The sequence below is a fragment of the Artibeus jamaicensis genome, unplaced genomic scaffold (genome assembly GCF_021234435.1).
Source record: "Artibeus jamaicensis isolate MK-2021 breed Jamaican fruit bat unplaced genomic scaffold, CSHL_Jam_final contig_464, whole genome shotgun sequence".
In the NCBI taxonomy this organism is placed as follows: domain Eukaryota; kingdom Metazoa; phylum Chordata; class Mammalia; order Chiroptera; family Phyllostomidae; genus Artibeus; species Artibeus jamaicensis.
The window spans coordinates 6,084,103-6,101,035 of NW_026521842.1; the positions used below are offsets into that span (position 1 = coordinate 6,084,103).

The window sequence follows — 16,933 nt, forward strand, 5'->3', positions numbered from 1 at the left end:
AATTTTCTACAATAAGCATATATTTCTCATTAAAAAGCATTCACATAACTAAAAAAATATGGGATTAGATTCTCAAAACCTGTAAACAAAAGAAACGGATGACAACTTATCCCAGCCTCTGACTCTCACTCTACTCCCCAGAAGGGAGCACTGTACTTGGTCGGTTGTGTGTCCTTTCGGACGACCCAAGAAATTTTCCTTTTTCCTCGTATCACCTATTATATTTGGAACCATCATTTTTTTATTTTCTAGCCACTCCCTAAGATGAAGGCCTTGTTTGTCTGATTCCCCTAATGTCCCCAGTAACAACAGTGTCTGGCACACATGGGTGCTTGTTCAACAATTGTTGAATATCCTAAAGAAGAAAAGAATATGTATGGGGAGGAAACATGCTATTTAAAACCATAGGGTCTTCTAAAGAGAGAAGCCCATTTTGGCCTTTCAACACATTTTCCTCTATTAGAAGTGAGCCTGAAGCTCACTGGAGGCAGGACCTGGAGAGAATTAAATTGTCCTGTAGAAGGTCTTTGTTTCTTTGCTCTCAAGAGAGAATAGTGACAACATGCATGAACACCATCTGTGATGAGTGAAAGAAGCCAGGCCTAAAAAGAGTATGTACTGTAGGATATTCAATTTATATGAAACTTTAGGGAAGGCACAGTAATCTATAGTGACAGAAAGCAGACCAGTGGTTACCTGGAGATGGGGTACAGGAGGCAGAAGGGAAGGTGACTAAGGGGAATTCTTGGGGGTGCTGGGTATGTGCAGTAGTTTGATTAGGGTGATAGTGTTGTGGGTATGAACATTATGTCAGAACTTATCAAATTATACACTCTAAACATGTGCAGCTGATTGTATGTCAACCATATCTCTATAAAGCTGTTGTTACAAAATGATAAGGGTGCACATAAGGGGAATTAGACAGAGGGGTCACCATATGTGCTGAGGTTGGGGTGATTTTGGGGGATAATGTGTCTTGGGAAAAATACAGAGGTGAGACAGTGAGAGGAATTTGCAGTTAAGGGCTATCTGGGGCTCAGATTGAAGTAATTTGATGTGATGTAATGGCATTCTCTCCAACATCGTCAATTAAGTGGACCTTGTGCACCAGATTCTGATGATGATGGTGAGTGTGCATGTGTGTGTGCCAAAAGGAAATGAGGAAAAGGGCACTGTGGAATGTAACAGACTGCATGGACATGATAGTGAGGTAATACAGAAACAGAAGTAACTTGTCAGAAGTGGACCCTTGGGACCAGAAGTGACCCCTAGAAGTGGAGGACCTCCTTCTCCAGCCCTCTGGCATTTGCACAAATCTTGGGGAAGCTTTTGGTTTGCTACAGGGCACCAAATCAGGATTTATCACAAGTTTATTTAGGGCAGGCAGATTCCAACTGACAGCTGGATGCCGCCCCCACACTCAGTGGCTTTTTGTTGAACGTGTCTAGGAATATTATTTTGATTTGTTGTCAGAAAAACAACTGCTGCTATTTTGAGTACTGACAACAGGAGGTGCAATGATGGATGGGCTGTCATCGGGTGGGGCTCAGATCACCTTTCATCTGCTTGGCTTTTTTCACAACACCTGTGTTTTGGGGGCAAGTTATGCATTTAGCAGATGTTGGCTGATGGCTTGCTATGGGGTGGGCATTGTACCAGATGTCAAGATGGAAACAGTGAATGTAACTCAGACCTTTCTCCAAGAGCTCACAGTGTAGAACACAACACAGACAAATAAGATACCATCATATGGTAAAGGTTGCATTGCAGGGGTTGGAGAACTATGACCCACAGGCCAAATCTGGCCCTCTGCCTGCTTGTGTAAATAAAGTTTTATTGGAACACAGCCACACCTATCTACCAATGTGGTGCCTTTCTACAACAGCAGAGTTTAATAGTTAAGACAGACTGTGTAGCCTACAAAGCTGACATTACTTATATCATCTGATCCTTCGGGAAAAAAGTTTGCTCACTTCTTCTCTAATAGAAGCGCAGATGGAGCCAGAAGTTATGACTGAGCAATAAGTTTAGGAGTTACTGACCCTGCTTGCTATGAAATCCAGCTCTTAGTGGTCCAAGCTAGTGGGCTCAGTCAGGGGTGAGAGTCTTCCTTGTCCTGGCTTTGTGCTTCAGTGAGAAGCAGAATGGACCACTGAGCTACCTCTCTTTCCCCAGGAGGAAGGGACATATAGATGCTCACGACTCCTCATTAGATTTCTAAGGTGGCAGTGCCCTGAGCACCTGGGTGACACCATCTCTGCCAAGGTGGCCTCAGTGAAATTCAGCAGAGCAGAGGGACTTGTTCAGGGACACTGGCGGAGCGTGGAGACAGAGGAGCATCTTCTGTCATGCTCTCAAATCCAAAGGGGAGGCTCAAACCAAAGAAGAGTGTCAAGTGATAAAGAAAGGTATTTAATTAGCATTCATTCACAGTCTCTGGTGAAAATCTTCCCAGATTTTGTAAAGCAGTATTAAATATTAGCCTCTAATGATTCACTATAGGCTAAAGCCTGGTCAAAAATTGCCCTTGAAAATCACTTATTTGCAATTTATTCATTAATTAAAAATTTATCAAGTACCTACTATATGCCAGGTGCTGTTCAAAGCGAATGTGGCCCCTGCTCTCAAGAGGCTTCTAGGCCAGACATGGAGACAAGCAGTGATGGACAGGCAGGTGAGTGCTGTCCCTCCTTGTCACGTAGTTACAAAGTCACCTCCCATGCCCATTAGCTCATACAAACTACTGCTCCTAGGAAGCATGCAGGGTTAACTCCCTGTGAGACTCGTCAACCAATCAATCAATCAATACATAACCATCAATCACTAGACAAGTTTAGTTTGTTTTCTGTGTGTTTCTGTGTTTAATGTGAAAAATGTGGCATCAAATCAACCGTAAAAAGCACACTTGTTTATGGTGTCGGAGCTGAGACAAGAAGGCAGAGCTTGGTCTCTTTTGACCTCAGCTGGAAATGTGCATGTCGGGCAACTCAAGTATTTTTGCTGTTCTGTGCTTGTCTGCAAATGACCATGAAAGCGCCACAAAGATTTTGGGGTTATGAATCAATTTTAGCATGTAGGTGCATTTTGAAAAACAGAATGAGTGAATAATGAGGATCAACTGTGGTTCAAAGCAGAGAGAATGGTTTCCGTACAGTTCCTCAGGGGGAAGACACTTGAGGAAGGCCCCATGGTGGGAGCGGAGACAGCCAGAGGGAGACAGAGAGGAGAAAGGTGGGAGGGAGAGGCCCCCAGGAGGACGCTGCATGGGCAGTGCAGGGAAGAGGGAGACCAGTTCAGGCAATGGCTGTTGCCTGGGTGAATGGCAACATGGCTTAGATCAAGTTTGAGGAGCTCTAAGAAATGCAGATGTACTTGGAGATGGCCGCGCTAAGTCTAGCTGATGTGTTTTTCCAGTAACTAGACAGTGTGTGTTTTTAGTATTTGTGAAATATTTACTTTTTGAGCTAGGCACATTTAATTTTCAGACATTCAGAGTAAAAGATCAAACAGTAATCACTCGCCCCCAGATGCTCTTTGGCAGCTGCTAAGGGAACAGCTCATTTGTGGGTGCCCCGGGAAGGACAGTCGGACAGACATCAGTGTGGGCTCCGCCAGTGTCTTTTCATGTCCTCGCACCACTGTACCCCCTGGTCCTCCCACCTCTACAGATTTCAAAAGGAGCCCCTGACACACAGAATTCAAGAGAATGTAGAACAGAGGAGAAACCGGCCCTCCGGACACTGTCAGCTCACCTGATGAAAGCAAGGTCGCGCCTGGAATGGAATTTTAAAGAAATTTTATGGGAGCTTATAAAGAAGCTATACATTCTAGCAGGTGCAGAGTTTTATTTTTGCTTTGTTTTGTTTTTTGACTAGATGAATCAGGTTTATTATAATTTAGAAAAAATGTAAATCACCTCAGAAATACTACCCAAATCAACCCTAACTTGGGACAAAGTCTCCCGGTACCTAGAAAGCCCCAGGTTGCTGGATTATGTCATAATCAATGACGTCATCATTGGGGAAATTCTAAAGCTGCCCTCTGGTTTAAGCCTTTCAGGCCTTGAAGCCAGTGGGATGGAGAAACTTCCTGAGAGCAAGATGGCCCTGGACAGCACGTGGGCCCCGCAGACGGCAGTCATGGGGGATGGACCCGACGAGAGAAAGGGTGAACAGGCCCCTGTGACCCCCCAGGCCCTCCAGACTGCCTCCCTGAAGGAAGGACCCGCGAAGCGTGCAGTGTGGGTTCGCCGTACCTGTTCAAAGCCCGAAGAACCCACTCAGTCGGCAGAAGTCAAGGAGAAGCCCAAGGTAAAGGTGACCAAGGCTGTGGTCGTGGACCTTGGCACTGGCTACTGTAAGTGTGGTTTTGCCGGGCTGCCAAAGCCCAGCCACAGGATCTCATCGACCGTGGGCAAGCCCTACATGGAGACCGCCAAAACAGGGGACAACCGCAAAGAGACGTTCGTGGGGCAGGAGCTCCTCCATCCGGAGGTTCGCCTCAGGTTAATCAATCCTCTGCGGCACGGCATCATTGTGGACTGGGATTCTGTGCAAACGATCTGGGAATATCTCTTCCAGCAAGAGATGAAGATTGCCCCCGAGGAGCACGCGGTCTTGGTGTCGGACCCACCCCTGAGCCCGCACACGAACAGAGAGCGGTATGCGGAGATGCTGTTTGAGACCTTCGGCACACCTGCGATGCACATCGCCTACCAGTCCCGCCTGTCCATGTACTCCTACGGCAGGACCTCCGGCCTGGTCGTGGAGGTCGGCCACGGCGTGTCCTACGTGGTCCCCATCTATGAAGGCTATCCTTTGCCCAGCATCACGGGACGGCTGGACTATGCAGGCTCGGACCTGACAGCCTACTTGATGGACCTGATGAACAATTCTGGGAAACACTTCACAGAGGCCCAGATAGGCACCGTGGAGGACATCAAGAAGACATGCTGCTTCGTGGCCCTGGACCCCATGGAAGAGAAGAAGGTCCCAGCTACTGCGCACATGACCCAGTACACTCTGCCAGACGGGCAGGAGATAAGCCTGGGCCAGGAGAGGTTCCTCTGCTCAGAGATGTTCTTCAAGCCGTCTCTGATCAAGTCCATGCAGTTGGGCCTCCACACCCAGACAGTGTCCTGCCTCAACAAGTGTGACATTGCCCTCAAACGGGACATCATGGGGAACATTCTGCTCTGCGGGGGCAGCACTATGCTCAGCGGTTTCCCTAACCGTCTGCAGAAGGAGCTGAGCGACCTGTGTCCCAATGACAGCCCCCAGATCAACGTGCTGCCTGGAAGAGACACTGCGGTGTGGACGGGTGGCTCCATCCTGGCCTCGCTTCAGGGCTTCCAAGCACTGTGGGTCCACCGCTTTGAGTACGAGGAACACGGGCCTTTCTTCCTCTACAGAAGGTGCTTCTAAACTCTGGGGAAGTGTGGTTGCTGCAGCTTCCCTGTGCCCACTCTGCCGGGTGAGTGCCTCCCCGCATGCAGAGAGCTGAGCGCTGACTCAGCTCACTTAGGCAGTATTAAACAGTCTGTTCCCTCCACAGTGTGTTTCTCTGCTTCCTGACTCAATGAGGACGTACCTGTGGCTCTGCCTTGAAATATACATTTGCCAACACAAAAGCGGAAGTGGGGGTGGATGACAGAGGAAAAAGATGTGTCACATGTTAACTGCTTAAAAATTCTTGGGGGAAACTCTCTCTAAAATTGCACTGTCTCTTATTTTGTGTATTTCATACCTTAGGAACCACTGTATTGTTAAAATCTGCTTGGAAGTGAGGTGTAAGGATAGATGACATGCTGTTGTGACGTGTAAGAAGATTCCTTTTGATGAACACAGAAAGGAAGTAGGCTGTTGTGGTTCCACCTCCCACAAAGCACCTGAATACCAGGGTCTGGTCTCCAGGAGGCAATGACAAGAGTTGTCAGCATTATCTTGTAGACTTCTGTCTCTTAACAGGACCCAGAAATCTTCCTATGGTCTTGAGTCTCCTGCATACCCCAATCCCACCATGCCAAGGCGCACACACTTTCAAGCACTCATAGCAGAGCTGTAGCATCTCCACCACCCGGGGGAGGAGCCCTGCGGAACCACCCTCATAGCCTCCAGGTTGGCCTGGACAGCCTGAAAGACCTATTTACATGGCCGACCTAGGGTCCAGGCCTGGTGAGTAATCCCAGCCAGCGGGCACCAGCAGCTGGAGTAGGAAAGCAGAGGTAGCCACAGATGGGCCCCTGGAGTTCCTGCGGTTCATTGAGCATGTCTCAGCCTTTCCTTGGAGTGTCAGGATATCAGCTAAGAGTTGGGTACAATGACAGAGAAAGAGGTATGACAGGAGAAACTGCTCATCTCAGTTTCTGCTCAAATAGCTCACATGTCAACACGCGGTGACCAGTCACTGACAGGCTGGTTGAAGCTGGGTTAATTCTTAACCTTGGGACCTCTTTGCCAGGGTGATGAAACCCATGTACTCTCCTCTGAATACTATTTTAAAATTCATAAAACAAAATGCATAGCATTACAAAGGAAAACAATCATACAGAAATATATTCTCTTCAGATCTGTTAAGGGTCAAAAAGCCCCCACAGTGAGGGTCTGGAGGAAAGGGAGGAATGGGAGGTGGCTCCGGAGGGTGGGACTCTCCAGACCATCCTAGGCCTAAACATTACACTGTATTTTAAGTCAAAATTACACATAGAAGGCCAAACAACTGCATAGTCTTTTTCAAAAAACTTTTATGAATTTCCTCATCTGATCCTTACACAATCACCCTTGTAGAAAAAAAGAATGCTCACAAAAATTGAACAGTTTTAGTATTTGGAAGTCACGTAGTCTAGTGGTTCTCAAATGGGGGAAATTGGAACCCCCAGGGTACATTGGCAATGTCAAGATATTTTTGGTTGGAGTTGGGGTTAGAGCTAGGGCTAGGGCTGGGGTTATCATTTGGATTATGGAGAAGAGGGAACCCAGGAATACAGAGCGCTGCTTTAGTTGTGCCACAGGGCACAGTATTAGCTGTGGCTGCTCCACAGCACGTGGATATTTCTGGTTACCTAGCTTCCGAGATGTTCATGCTCACCCCAGTTACTATAAACGTGACAGGACAACCGGAGACTCCCAGGGCCCGTCTAGGCTGTGCCGCTCGTGAAGCACACAGGGTTATGGGCCAGCGAGCCTGGGGGCAGTAGCTAGTTTGCTTTCCAACTTATAGTTATCTTAAATTACTAAAAGTTTTCAGTTTTATTGGTTGATTTTAGTAAGAGGCGAGAGAGAGAGAGAGAGGGAGAGAGAGAGAGAGCAGTAGAGAGGGAGAGAGACAGCGAGAGAGAAACGTCAATTTGTTCCACTCATTTGTGCAGTCATTGGCTGATTGTTATATGCCCTCTGAACAGGGATTGAACTCACAACCTTCATGTATCAGGATGAAGCTCTAATTGAGCTACCTGGCCAGCGTCTGGGTGCAGATTAAAAAAAAAAAGGGAAGTTTCTTCTCTTATACAATAAAAGGAAGAAAAGTTTCTTGTTAAAAATTTTTGGCATAGACCTGGCTGGATGCCTCATTTGGTTGGAGCACTGTCCTGCACACCAAAAGACTGTGGGCTCGATCCTCGGTTTGGGCGTGTATGGGAGTCCACAACCGATTGATGTTTCTTACACCAAAGTTTCTCTTGCTCTCTCTCTCTCACCTATTTTCTCTCTTTAGAACTGGTGAACATATCTTTGGGTGAGGATTAAAAAATTATTTGGCATAAATATATGTGAATTTGAATTGCATCCCTTCTACTCACAAACTATCCACCCTCAGCACATGGCAATACCTTGGTTCCTCATCTGCAGGCCCAGGTGACTGCATCCACTGCTGGGGGCCAAGAGCAGCGATGAGCCAAGGGGCAATCGGATTGCTAGTTAGTGTGTTTACTCGCTCGTCACATTTCCCTTTTCTAGTGCATTATGCTCTATTTTTCATTCATGGTTCCTATTCTTTTCCCCTAATCCTTTTAAACATAATTATTTTGCTCTGGCTGGTGTAGCTCAGTGGATTGAGCGCGGGCCTGCAAACCAAAGGATTGGGGTTTGATTCCCAGTCAGGGCACATGCCTGGGTTGCAGGCCAGTTCCCAGCAGGGGATGAGAGGCAACCATACATTGATATTTCTCTCCCTCTCTCCTTCCTTTCCCCTCTAAAAGATAAATAAATAAAATCTTTAAAAAAATAAACATAATTATAATCAAGTTTTTTATTTTTTTTAATACATAGATTTCTCTTCCTTTTCTTTTGGCCCCACTACAGGTTTCCATGGGTGAGGGGTTACCGGTTTCCCACTGTCTCTAACCCTTGCAGAAAGGGCACCGCCTCCGCCTAGCCCGCTGGATGCAGACCCCTGTCTGGCACAGGGGACCTTAACCTGCATCCCTGCCCCTGAGCCACAGAGTCACAGCCCTTAAATCTGTGGGAGGAACAGGCCCCAAAGTGGAAAGGACACTTTCACAGCATCGTGCTGAGTCATCTCAGGGCTGGATGCAACAGAAAAAATCAGTAACGTAACCCCAGTTTGCTTAACAATTTTGATATTTTGTTTAACATGAATCCGTGTACTCATTTTTATTAAAAAGTGCTGCATTGTAAGACGATCTATATTGAGGGCTGAGATTCTGGCACTCCCTTAAAGGGCGTGCCCATGGAGAGCCTTGTTCGCTTCACCAGAGTCCCAGAACCAGGTCCCCCCACCCCCGCCCAAGCCCTCCTTCTCTGCTCTGAGAGTCCGCTCCACCCAGAACCTCACTAGCCTTCTCCACGGAAGGGGCGACCTGTGAAGGTGTGGTAGAGACCACACCTCCTGCTCTGAGTTGGTCTCTACTGTTGATGTCTTGAAGACTGATGGGGCCTCTGCCCCACGCCACCTGTGCTTGCTCTGAGACAGACACGCTCTCAGTGCAGTAGTGCAATAACTGACTGTACAAAAGTTTGTCCTTCATATCACAAGCACCCAGCCTCATACAGTGCTATGGGGACAGCGGTGGCCTGACAGTTTACTATGGAGTTGGCATCTCCCTTCTGAACAAACCCCCATTTTGTGCAGTTTTGGTGGCGGGAGCTAACAACCCACTCCTGTTCTTGACTGGATGCAGCAGGAGTGGGTATGGGAGAGGCTACTCAGCTCCAGCAGATCAAATGCTCTTTTAGTGAGTGATGGGGGTTGGTGAGTGGAGCTCACGTTCACAGCATGGGAAGTAAAACGTAAGAACCAGGCTATTCCCTCTGTGGTACTCCCTACTGTCTCTCGAGTTCTATTTGGTGCCCACTCATTTTTCTCTGTGTATCCTCTGGCCTCTTGTCCGTTCTATGATCCCCAGTATTGATCTAATAAACTCTCATTTGATTCCACTTACCATAGCTGATGGTTTCTGTTGCCTGCAGTGGTGGAGCCGGACAGATTTTGTACTAGAAATAATTAGAGGTTCTGAAGTGTAAAGTCCTCTTACACTTGCAGGTAGTTTTTTTTTGCTTCATCTTACTTTACACATTCAACCAGATCCTAAACTAGTTTGGGTGATGGTCTCTGTGCATCATGGTGTTATTTGTATGGCATCACATGCTTTGTAGAGCATCTTAAAATATTGATGAATTTAATCCCAATGCCCAAACCAGAAACAGTTTTACTAGCAAAAAATTATGACTGTTTCACGTACACTCCAGAAATATTGCAAAATCAAGCATACTTGTCCACCAAAAAGCCAACCTGCAAACTTCCAAAAATCAGCTGTTTAAATCTTATCTTTAATAATGGTTCACCAAGTATCCATTTGCTCTGTCATCTCTGAGGACTTGCTTGCAGGCAAGCAAATGGTAGATGACGATAGTTAGGGGCTTCTCTCTATTCTTTTCAATTCTCCCAGGAATGGGAAGAGTCTGCCCTCACGAGATTTTAGCAGCAAGGTACCCTGGGCTGGTACCCTGTGGCCCACCAGCAGGGTTCTCCAGGAGCACAGGCAGAAACCCATTGCCATTCTTGGGAGCGGTGACTACCTTCCACTTTCATCACTACTGAGTGTTTCCATAGACTTCTTTGATGGTAGGTCCATAATGTGTGAAAACCAGGCTACAGGAAAATGCTCCTTTCACTCCCAAAGAGCCACTTTTAGAGAATGGCAACAGATTACACTCTTTACTAAGAGGGATAATCAGTTAATGAAATGCCTACTATGTGCTAGATCCTGTGCTCCAAGCACTTTACTGACTCACCCAGTTTATCCTTCACGATGACTCTATAACCTAGGTATTATTTCCCACCTTTAACAAGTGAGGAAACTGAGGCACATAAAAATTAAATGTCTTCCCAAGGTTACACATGTGGAAAATGAATGAGCAGAGATTTGCACTCAGGAAGTCTGGTACTAGACTGGTATTTTTGTGTTAGTATTCAGTGGTGAAAGTTGTTCTAGATTTCAGGACCGTCAGCTGACATCAGAACTAGAATGTATAATTTTATTCTGAAAAATTAAAATACGGTAAAGCTATTGGGCCAGTTATAATTGCACATTGAGGGCTGAGCTTCTCTGGTTTTGGTTTAGGAGGCAGAAGAGTAGAGAGGAAAAGAGACCTGCTTTGTGATTGGACTTCCTGCATGCGAGTGTGTGTGACCTCGGGCAAGTTCTGAATCTCATCATGCTCACCTGCGGAATGGGGTAAAATCGCAGCACCTTCCTTACAGGGTGGTTGTGAAATTAGAGGCAATTATACTTATAAGGCATAGAGAATGGTGTGTGGGACGAAGTAAATGCAGCTACTCTGTTGTGACCGTGAGCACGTCAGAACAGCTCTGAGCAAGGAGCTGACTTAGCGTGACAGTGGCGGGGAAGTGGACTGGAGGAGGAGGCACAGCACACGGTAGGAGAGGGAGCCAGGCCAACCCAGGGCAGAGCTGGGCTGAGGGTGTCCACTCCACCCCGGGGCCCGAGGAAGCAGCCCCTGCGCAGACCGCTGCTTTAGAGTAGCATGTTGTATTTCACCGTGCTGGCTCAGTGAGCCTCAGGAAGCAGCCCTCGTGCACAGCATGCCAGGCAGGGCCCCCCTCAGACCATTAGCATGTCCCAGGGCTTCACTGCTGAGCCTCCTTTCTTGTCTATCTTCACTCACCTATTTGGGCATGTCAAAGGCTCAGGGATTTAAATTCCATCTGAATGTGGACGATACCCACGGGGACTTTTACCTCTAGACCAGACTCTCCCTGCTATCCAGGTCACCTGCTCCCTCTCTATCCCAAACTCTGCATGATCAAAGCCGAGTTCCTGATGTCCCTCCGCTCCATGCCACTCGGCTAGTGAGCCTGCCTGTCTCATAACTGGGCCGCCCTGTTCTTGCAGTTGTTTAGGACAAAAGCCTTGGAGTCAGCCTTCATTATCCCCCTCCCCACACAGCTGGTTAGCAAATCTGTCCCCATTCCCTCCCAAACATGTCCAGGATCTGCCTGCTTCCCACTGCTCCCACTGCTCTCACTCAGGTCCCCAAACACAGCGCCCCTTACCTGGATCTGTGGCACCCTTCCCCGCGGTCTGAGGTCTCCCTTCTCCTTAACTCCTTCCCACCTCCAGGTGGTTTTTTTTTTTTCTAAAACCACCAGAGCATTTAATTTCTGGTCTTATTCAGAGTAAAAACTCTTACCCCCATGTGTCTCTAGAGTCATTTCCCTCCTCTCCTCTGCACCCTGGCTCACTCTGCTCCAGGCATACTGACCCTCCTCCCCACCCCGATCCCTGCCTCAGGGCCTTTGCATTGGTTGTTTCTCCTGATTGGTGGATTCTTCCCAGATATCTGCATGGCTCACTTCTCACTTCCTCCAGTCCTCTACTGAAATGTCACATCAGCAGCAAGGCCTTCCCCAGCCCCTATCTACAGTCACAGAGCCCCTCTTCTTTCTCTGCCTTATTTTTTTCTTTGTGTCCATCACCTGCTACTATGCTATTTATTTTATTTTTTTGTTCATTTTCTCTCTCTCCCACTAGAATATAATCTCCATGATGACAGGTATTTTTAACTGTCTCTGCTGCTGCAATATCCCCAATGCCTAGAAAAGAGCTCAGCGTGTGATAAGTGTTTACTAAACAACTGTGGAATGAATGAGTGATTCAGTGGTTGAAGAAGTGGCTTACCCCATCCTAACCCTAGTTCAGGTGCAGAGGTTCTGTTCCACATGTGGAGCCCTCACAGAGGGATCCAAGACTGTTTCGAGACAGCTATGGAAGGTCTGAGCTTATCATGAGATCCTGACACTGTCAGAATACACAAGAAAAACCCAGAATTAAACATATGTAGGAGAACTGCAGCTTGCAGTTTCATCACTTGAAAATACAAGCTTTGAGATTCCTTTGAAAAGCGAGGTGGGAGCGGATGATGAAACACATTTCTTGCATTACTTACATGACTCACTGACTACAGTTTCACAGGTTTCATTACCTGTGGTCGTGCTGAGGCCATGATGAGCCCTCCCTGAGACCCCAGGGTGTTGGTGACCGGCAGACAGCTGAGATAATAAATAAATCGGCCATTTCCGCCATCTGACTGACTTCCATTGCAACCCTGAAGCGTGTAGCTTTCTCAGTCAATGCTATATTGGTTGCTTCTGTAGCAAACCTCATCTGTTTCAAATGCCTCTATTAAAATTAAAAAAAAAAAACAGCTAAGCAGACTTAACAGCTTGGAAAACATTGGGCAAGAAACAGTATTAACATTTGTCAATATTTTCTGTACTGGTTCTAAGAATTAGTTTCTCAGACAGATAAGAATGACCATCATAATTATATTCAAATGCAACCAATTTGAAACCATGCTTTCAATACTGAAAGTCTGGCCCATGGCAAATTTATAACAACATATGCAATCAAATGTTAAAATGGTGCTTGAATTGTAAAATAACCTCTCAACTGTTTATCTAAATGGTCAGCTGTTTTACATTAACCACACTGAACACCGCTAACTGAGGTCAATAATGAAAATCTTCCATCTCTTGGAGATGGATCATTACAAAAGCCAGAATTCTATTTTTATCCAATGAAGATATTAAATCTTTAAAAATCAGTTGTTTAATTTATTAGGCCTTGTTTCCCACTGGCTTCTTTGTAATAGAAAATCTGACCACAAAAAACAAGAGTCAGCTGTGCTAAATATTTACATAAATAATTAAAAATTCTACAGCAGAGTAGGCAATGAAATGTGTTGCTACCAAAAACTTCCAATGAAAGAGCAGCACTTTAATTAAAAATTACAAAGACATAACTGTAAATAATTCATTTATATTTCAAGTTCTGTGTGTTGACTCAAGAAAAAAAATAACTCACTAAAAAAAAACCAATAACAACAAAACCAGAAATGATCTCACCCCAAATCCTATTATTGAGGTCAGTTACCACATTTAATTAAGATGAGATGTTAATAATATATCTGAGTAGAGAGAGACTCTTCTCTTAATTTCCCCAGGTAGAAGTGTTATTATTTGGCCTTTAACTTCTGATTAAAATTGAAAAGGCGGGTTATTTTAAATTAAATTAATTGGGGTGACATTGTTTCATAAAACCATACAGGTTTCAAGTGTACAGCTCAATAAAACATTGTCTGCACATTGCACCGTGCACTCACTACCCAAAGTCAAGTCTCTTTTGGTCCCTATGTATTCCCCCTCCCCCCAACCCAACCCTCGGCTCTCATTATACTGTTTTCTGTGTGTGTGTGTGTGTGTGTGTGTGTGTGTGTATTTGGCTTAATTCCTTCACCCTTTTTATCCAATCCCCAATCCCCTTCCCCTGTCAGTCTGTTCTATGTATCTGTGCTTCTATTTGTTTGTTAAATTATTTTGTTCATTAGATTCCACATAGTGAAAAAAATCCATGATGATCCTAGCTCTGTAACAAAAACAAAGGTGGGAGTCACCCCAAATGAAACTCATAAATCTGGTTTTGAAATCCTTCTCTCTTTTTTCAAAACAGTAGTTTGAAATCCTCTTTTTCCTCCCAATAAATGGTAAGCTACTACGCCCCTGTGTTTCTGAGAATGCCAATGATGACGAAATCCGTATTTTCAAGTGAACTGATTTTTTGCCCTCTATTTCCAGAGGTCTTAGAAGATGCAGAATAAAATGTCCCATAGCCAGCCAATGATTTTTGCTCAATTTCCCATCATTTTTTGTAATTTCCTCAAATGGGCTTCAATATTAGATTAAACAAGGCATTAAAGAAAAGGGCTTGATGACTCACAGGAAGACGAGCAAAAACCGGACCCGGGCATTTTAACGAGTCTTCTGGGACTGAATTTTCATCACTGCATGTTGCAATCTATACCAGTGTGAGCCATGAATGAATTCTACCCCAGAGCCAAAAACCTCCATGTCCAGGGAGGAAGACTGGGAAATGACTTTTAAAAACCTTGACAAAATCAGGACAAAGAAGGCTGCCGTTTTCAGAGAGATGGGATCTAATCTGGATCTGATTGAGATATTCTGTGTGCGAAGAATAGGCTCAATTTGGATCAAGGCTTTGGAGGAAGAGCTGGCTAATGGATAAGGCTGTTCAATGTCCCTTCCATGGACCTGGGAAGCCCAGTGAGAGGCCTGTCTGTCCTGCTCAGGCCTCCCTCCCAGAACTGCTTTAAAACAGGGCTGCACGCACCTGTGTTCATGGTTGGGAGACATTAGCCAGTGCTGGAAGATGAAAAATCATAGCAATAGCAACAGACTGTGTCGGTTTGTGCACAAACACGTGTGCACACAGACGCCCCGGCCCCGCTGCCATTAACTTATCCCCTGTCATGCCTGTCTACTGAGCACTCCCACGTGCCAGACGCAGGCCTGGGCTTGGGCTCGAAGACCTCCGAGACTCTAGGAATATTCTCTGTTTCTGGTGGTCTCCTCCCAAGTCATATCAAGCATAGTGAAATGTACTCACAGTGCCAATACATTTTTTCTTGTAAAATGTTTGAACTGAATTTTAAAAAATTGCTTTTGGAATTCTTTGGCTATGAGGAATATTTCATTAATAATTCCCTGTGATTTCTATAGTGCAAATTCAGACATTCTTGCAATGCAAGCTTTACAAATGGTTTCCGAATGTAAAGACATTTTCACAAATGTTAAATTTAACCTGCTACAGTTGTCATGGTGTTACGGGCAGTCAATATTTATTCATTTCAATTTTGCTGCTTTAAAATTTCAGAGTCAATAGATTAGGTGCTCAGGTCCCTGATGGTTCTGCAGGCCCCTGGAAAGTTGGAAATTCTTGGCACCTAAAGTGCTTCTTTAATTAAATGGTACTGACGAGCCCCCCGCGCTTCATCAGGAAGGTGATACACACGATTGTTACTCTCAGGGCACCTGAACATTAGCAGGATGGACGACTAAGGCTGGAATAACAGGGAAGTGTTATCAGAAAGCCCTGGGAGCACAGTCTGAGGTCAGGGTGGCCTGCCGGTGGAGGTCATGCCTCCTCTGACATCAGAAGGGTATGCAGGGGTGGGCACAGTGGCTGGTGAAGGAGCACCAGGCAGTCTCATCGTAGCCTCCGCACACCTCATTCACATGGTTTCCTTCCATAAACTGAGGTTCAGAGAGGTTGCACTGTCTTCATCAGCAAAAAGGGAGACTGAGAATTTCTCATTTGCAGGATGGTTGTGAAAATGAAATTAATTTGGCCACAGTGCTTTGGCAAACTTTTACATTAAAATGTTAGGCATAGTACTCACAACATTATCGTCCTTTTCAAAGTATATTTCTCCAGGGGTTGTGGACATCTTTGCCTAGTTTGATCTGGACCCAGTTCCCAGGAGACAGAGACCTGCACAAAGCATGGAGATAGTGGGGTTTCTGGGGAATTCAGGTGTCTGGTGACAAGCAAGACCCTCAAGATCCTTGGAAACGAGCAATTTCTGTGGCTTGGCTCTTTCTCCCCAGCTGAGGATCAATGGTTCTTACTCTCCAGGGGAACGACTTATTTCCCTTCTCCTTCACCTGCCTCCCTTCCTCTCTCCCTCTTCCATCTTTCCTGGGAGTGTCGTCCTTTGCAGAGCATGCTGTTGCCCGTACGACCACGCGCTCCCAGGGAGCTGCAGGCAGAGACCCCTTTTTTCACCCTCGAATGCGCAGCACCTGGCCGTGCCAGACCCACAGTGGGCTCTAAATAAACACTGTTAAGTGGATTCAGTAAATGAATGAGTGGACAGCTCTAGTCCTTGTGCTTTTTTCCAAGCAGTTGTCTTCAGAAACACACATATCTATTATTCTGATTGTGTAAACATCTAAAGTCATCACATATCTTCATCTTTTAAAATTTACCCATAATTTTTTGTTACATAGAAAGGTTCCAGCCCCATGAGAGAAGCTTCTAGGTACCTTACAATATCCACTCTTCCTTAATAAAAATATTACCGTATATCCCAGTATCCCACGCAACTAGGTGTGGTCATGTGACCAATTTTGGCCAATGAGATTTAAATAGAAATGTGGTTGACTTCCAGGAAGTCTCTTTTAAAAAAAAAGGAGTCACCTCCCCTTCCCCCTTCCTGCTGCAGGAAGGTTGGGGCACCAGCATCATAACTGAGGAGGAGGACTCCTGCTGTGGGGGGCGGGGTGCTGTGAGGGTGGGTGAGAGGACAGTGAGCAGGAAGGAGCCTGGTTCCCAGACAGGTGTGTGGAGCAGCCACCCAAGCCTGGACTTCAGTGCCTACTCTAGACTTATTTTGTGTGAGAAAAAAAAAAAAACAACCTCTCTCTTCTCTGAGCCACTATCATTTTGACTGTTCCTCTTAGATTTAGCCAAACTCAGTCCTCACAGACACAGTGCTTTTTGAAAACACAGGAGCTCCCTAGATGAATGATCCTTTCCAAAAAATGGTTGAGCAGTGATAGGGAATTTTACATGGGCAGGGACAGCATTTCTCCTCCA

At 45.8% G+C, this 16,933-nt stretch overlaps 2 protein-coding genes across 2 annotated transcripts in view; one reads left to right on the plus strand and one right to left on the minus strand.

The window, feature by feature from the left end:
* Positions 1-16,933, minus strand: part of CDH13 (cadherin 13) — a 1,059,406-nt gene that overhangs the window by 66,113 nt on the left and 976,360 nt on the right. The gene's annotated exons all lie outside the window — the stretch shown is intronic.
* Positions 4,101-5,423, plus strand: LOC119047097 (actin-like protein 7A). The gene has a single exon (XM_037142447.2). The coding sequence runs from the start codon at positions 4,101-4,103 to the stop codon at positions 5,421-5,423; it is 1,323 nt and encodes a 440-aa protein (XP_036998342.2).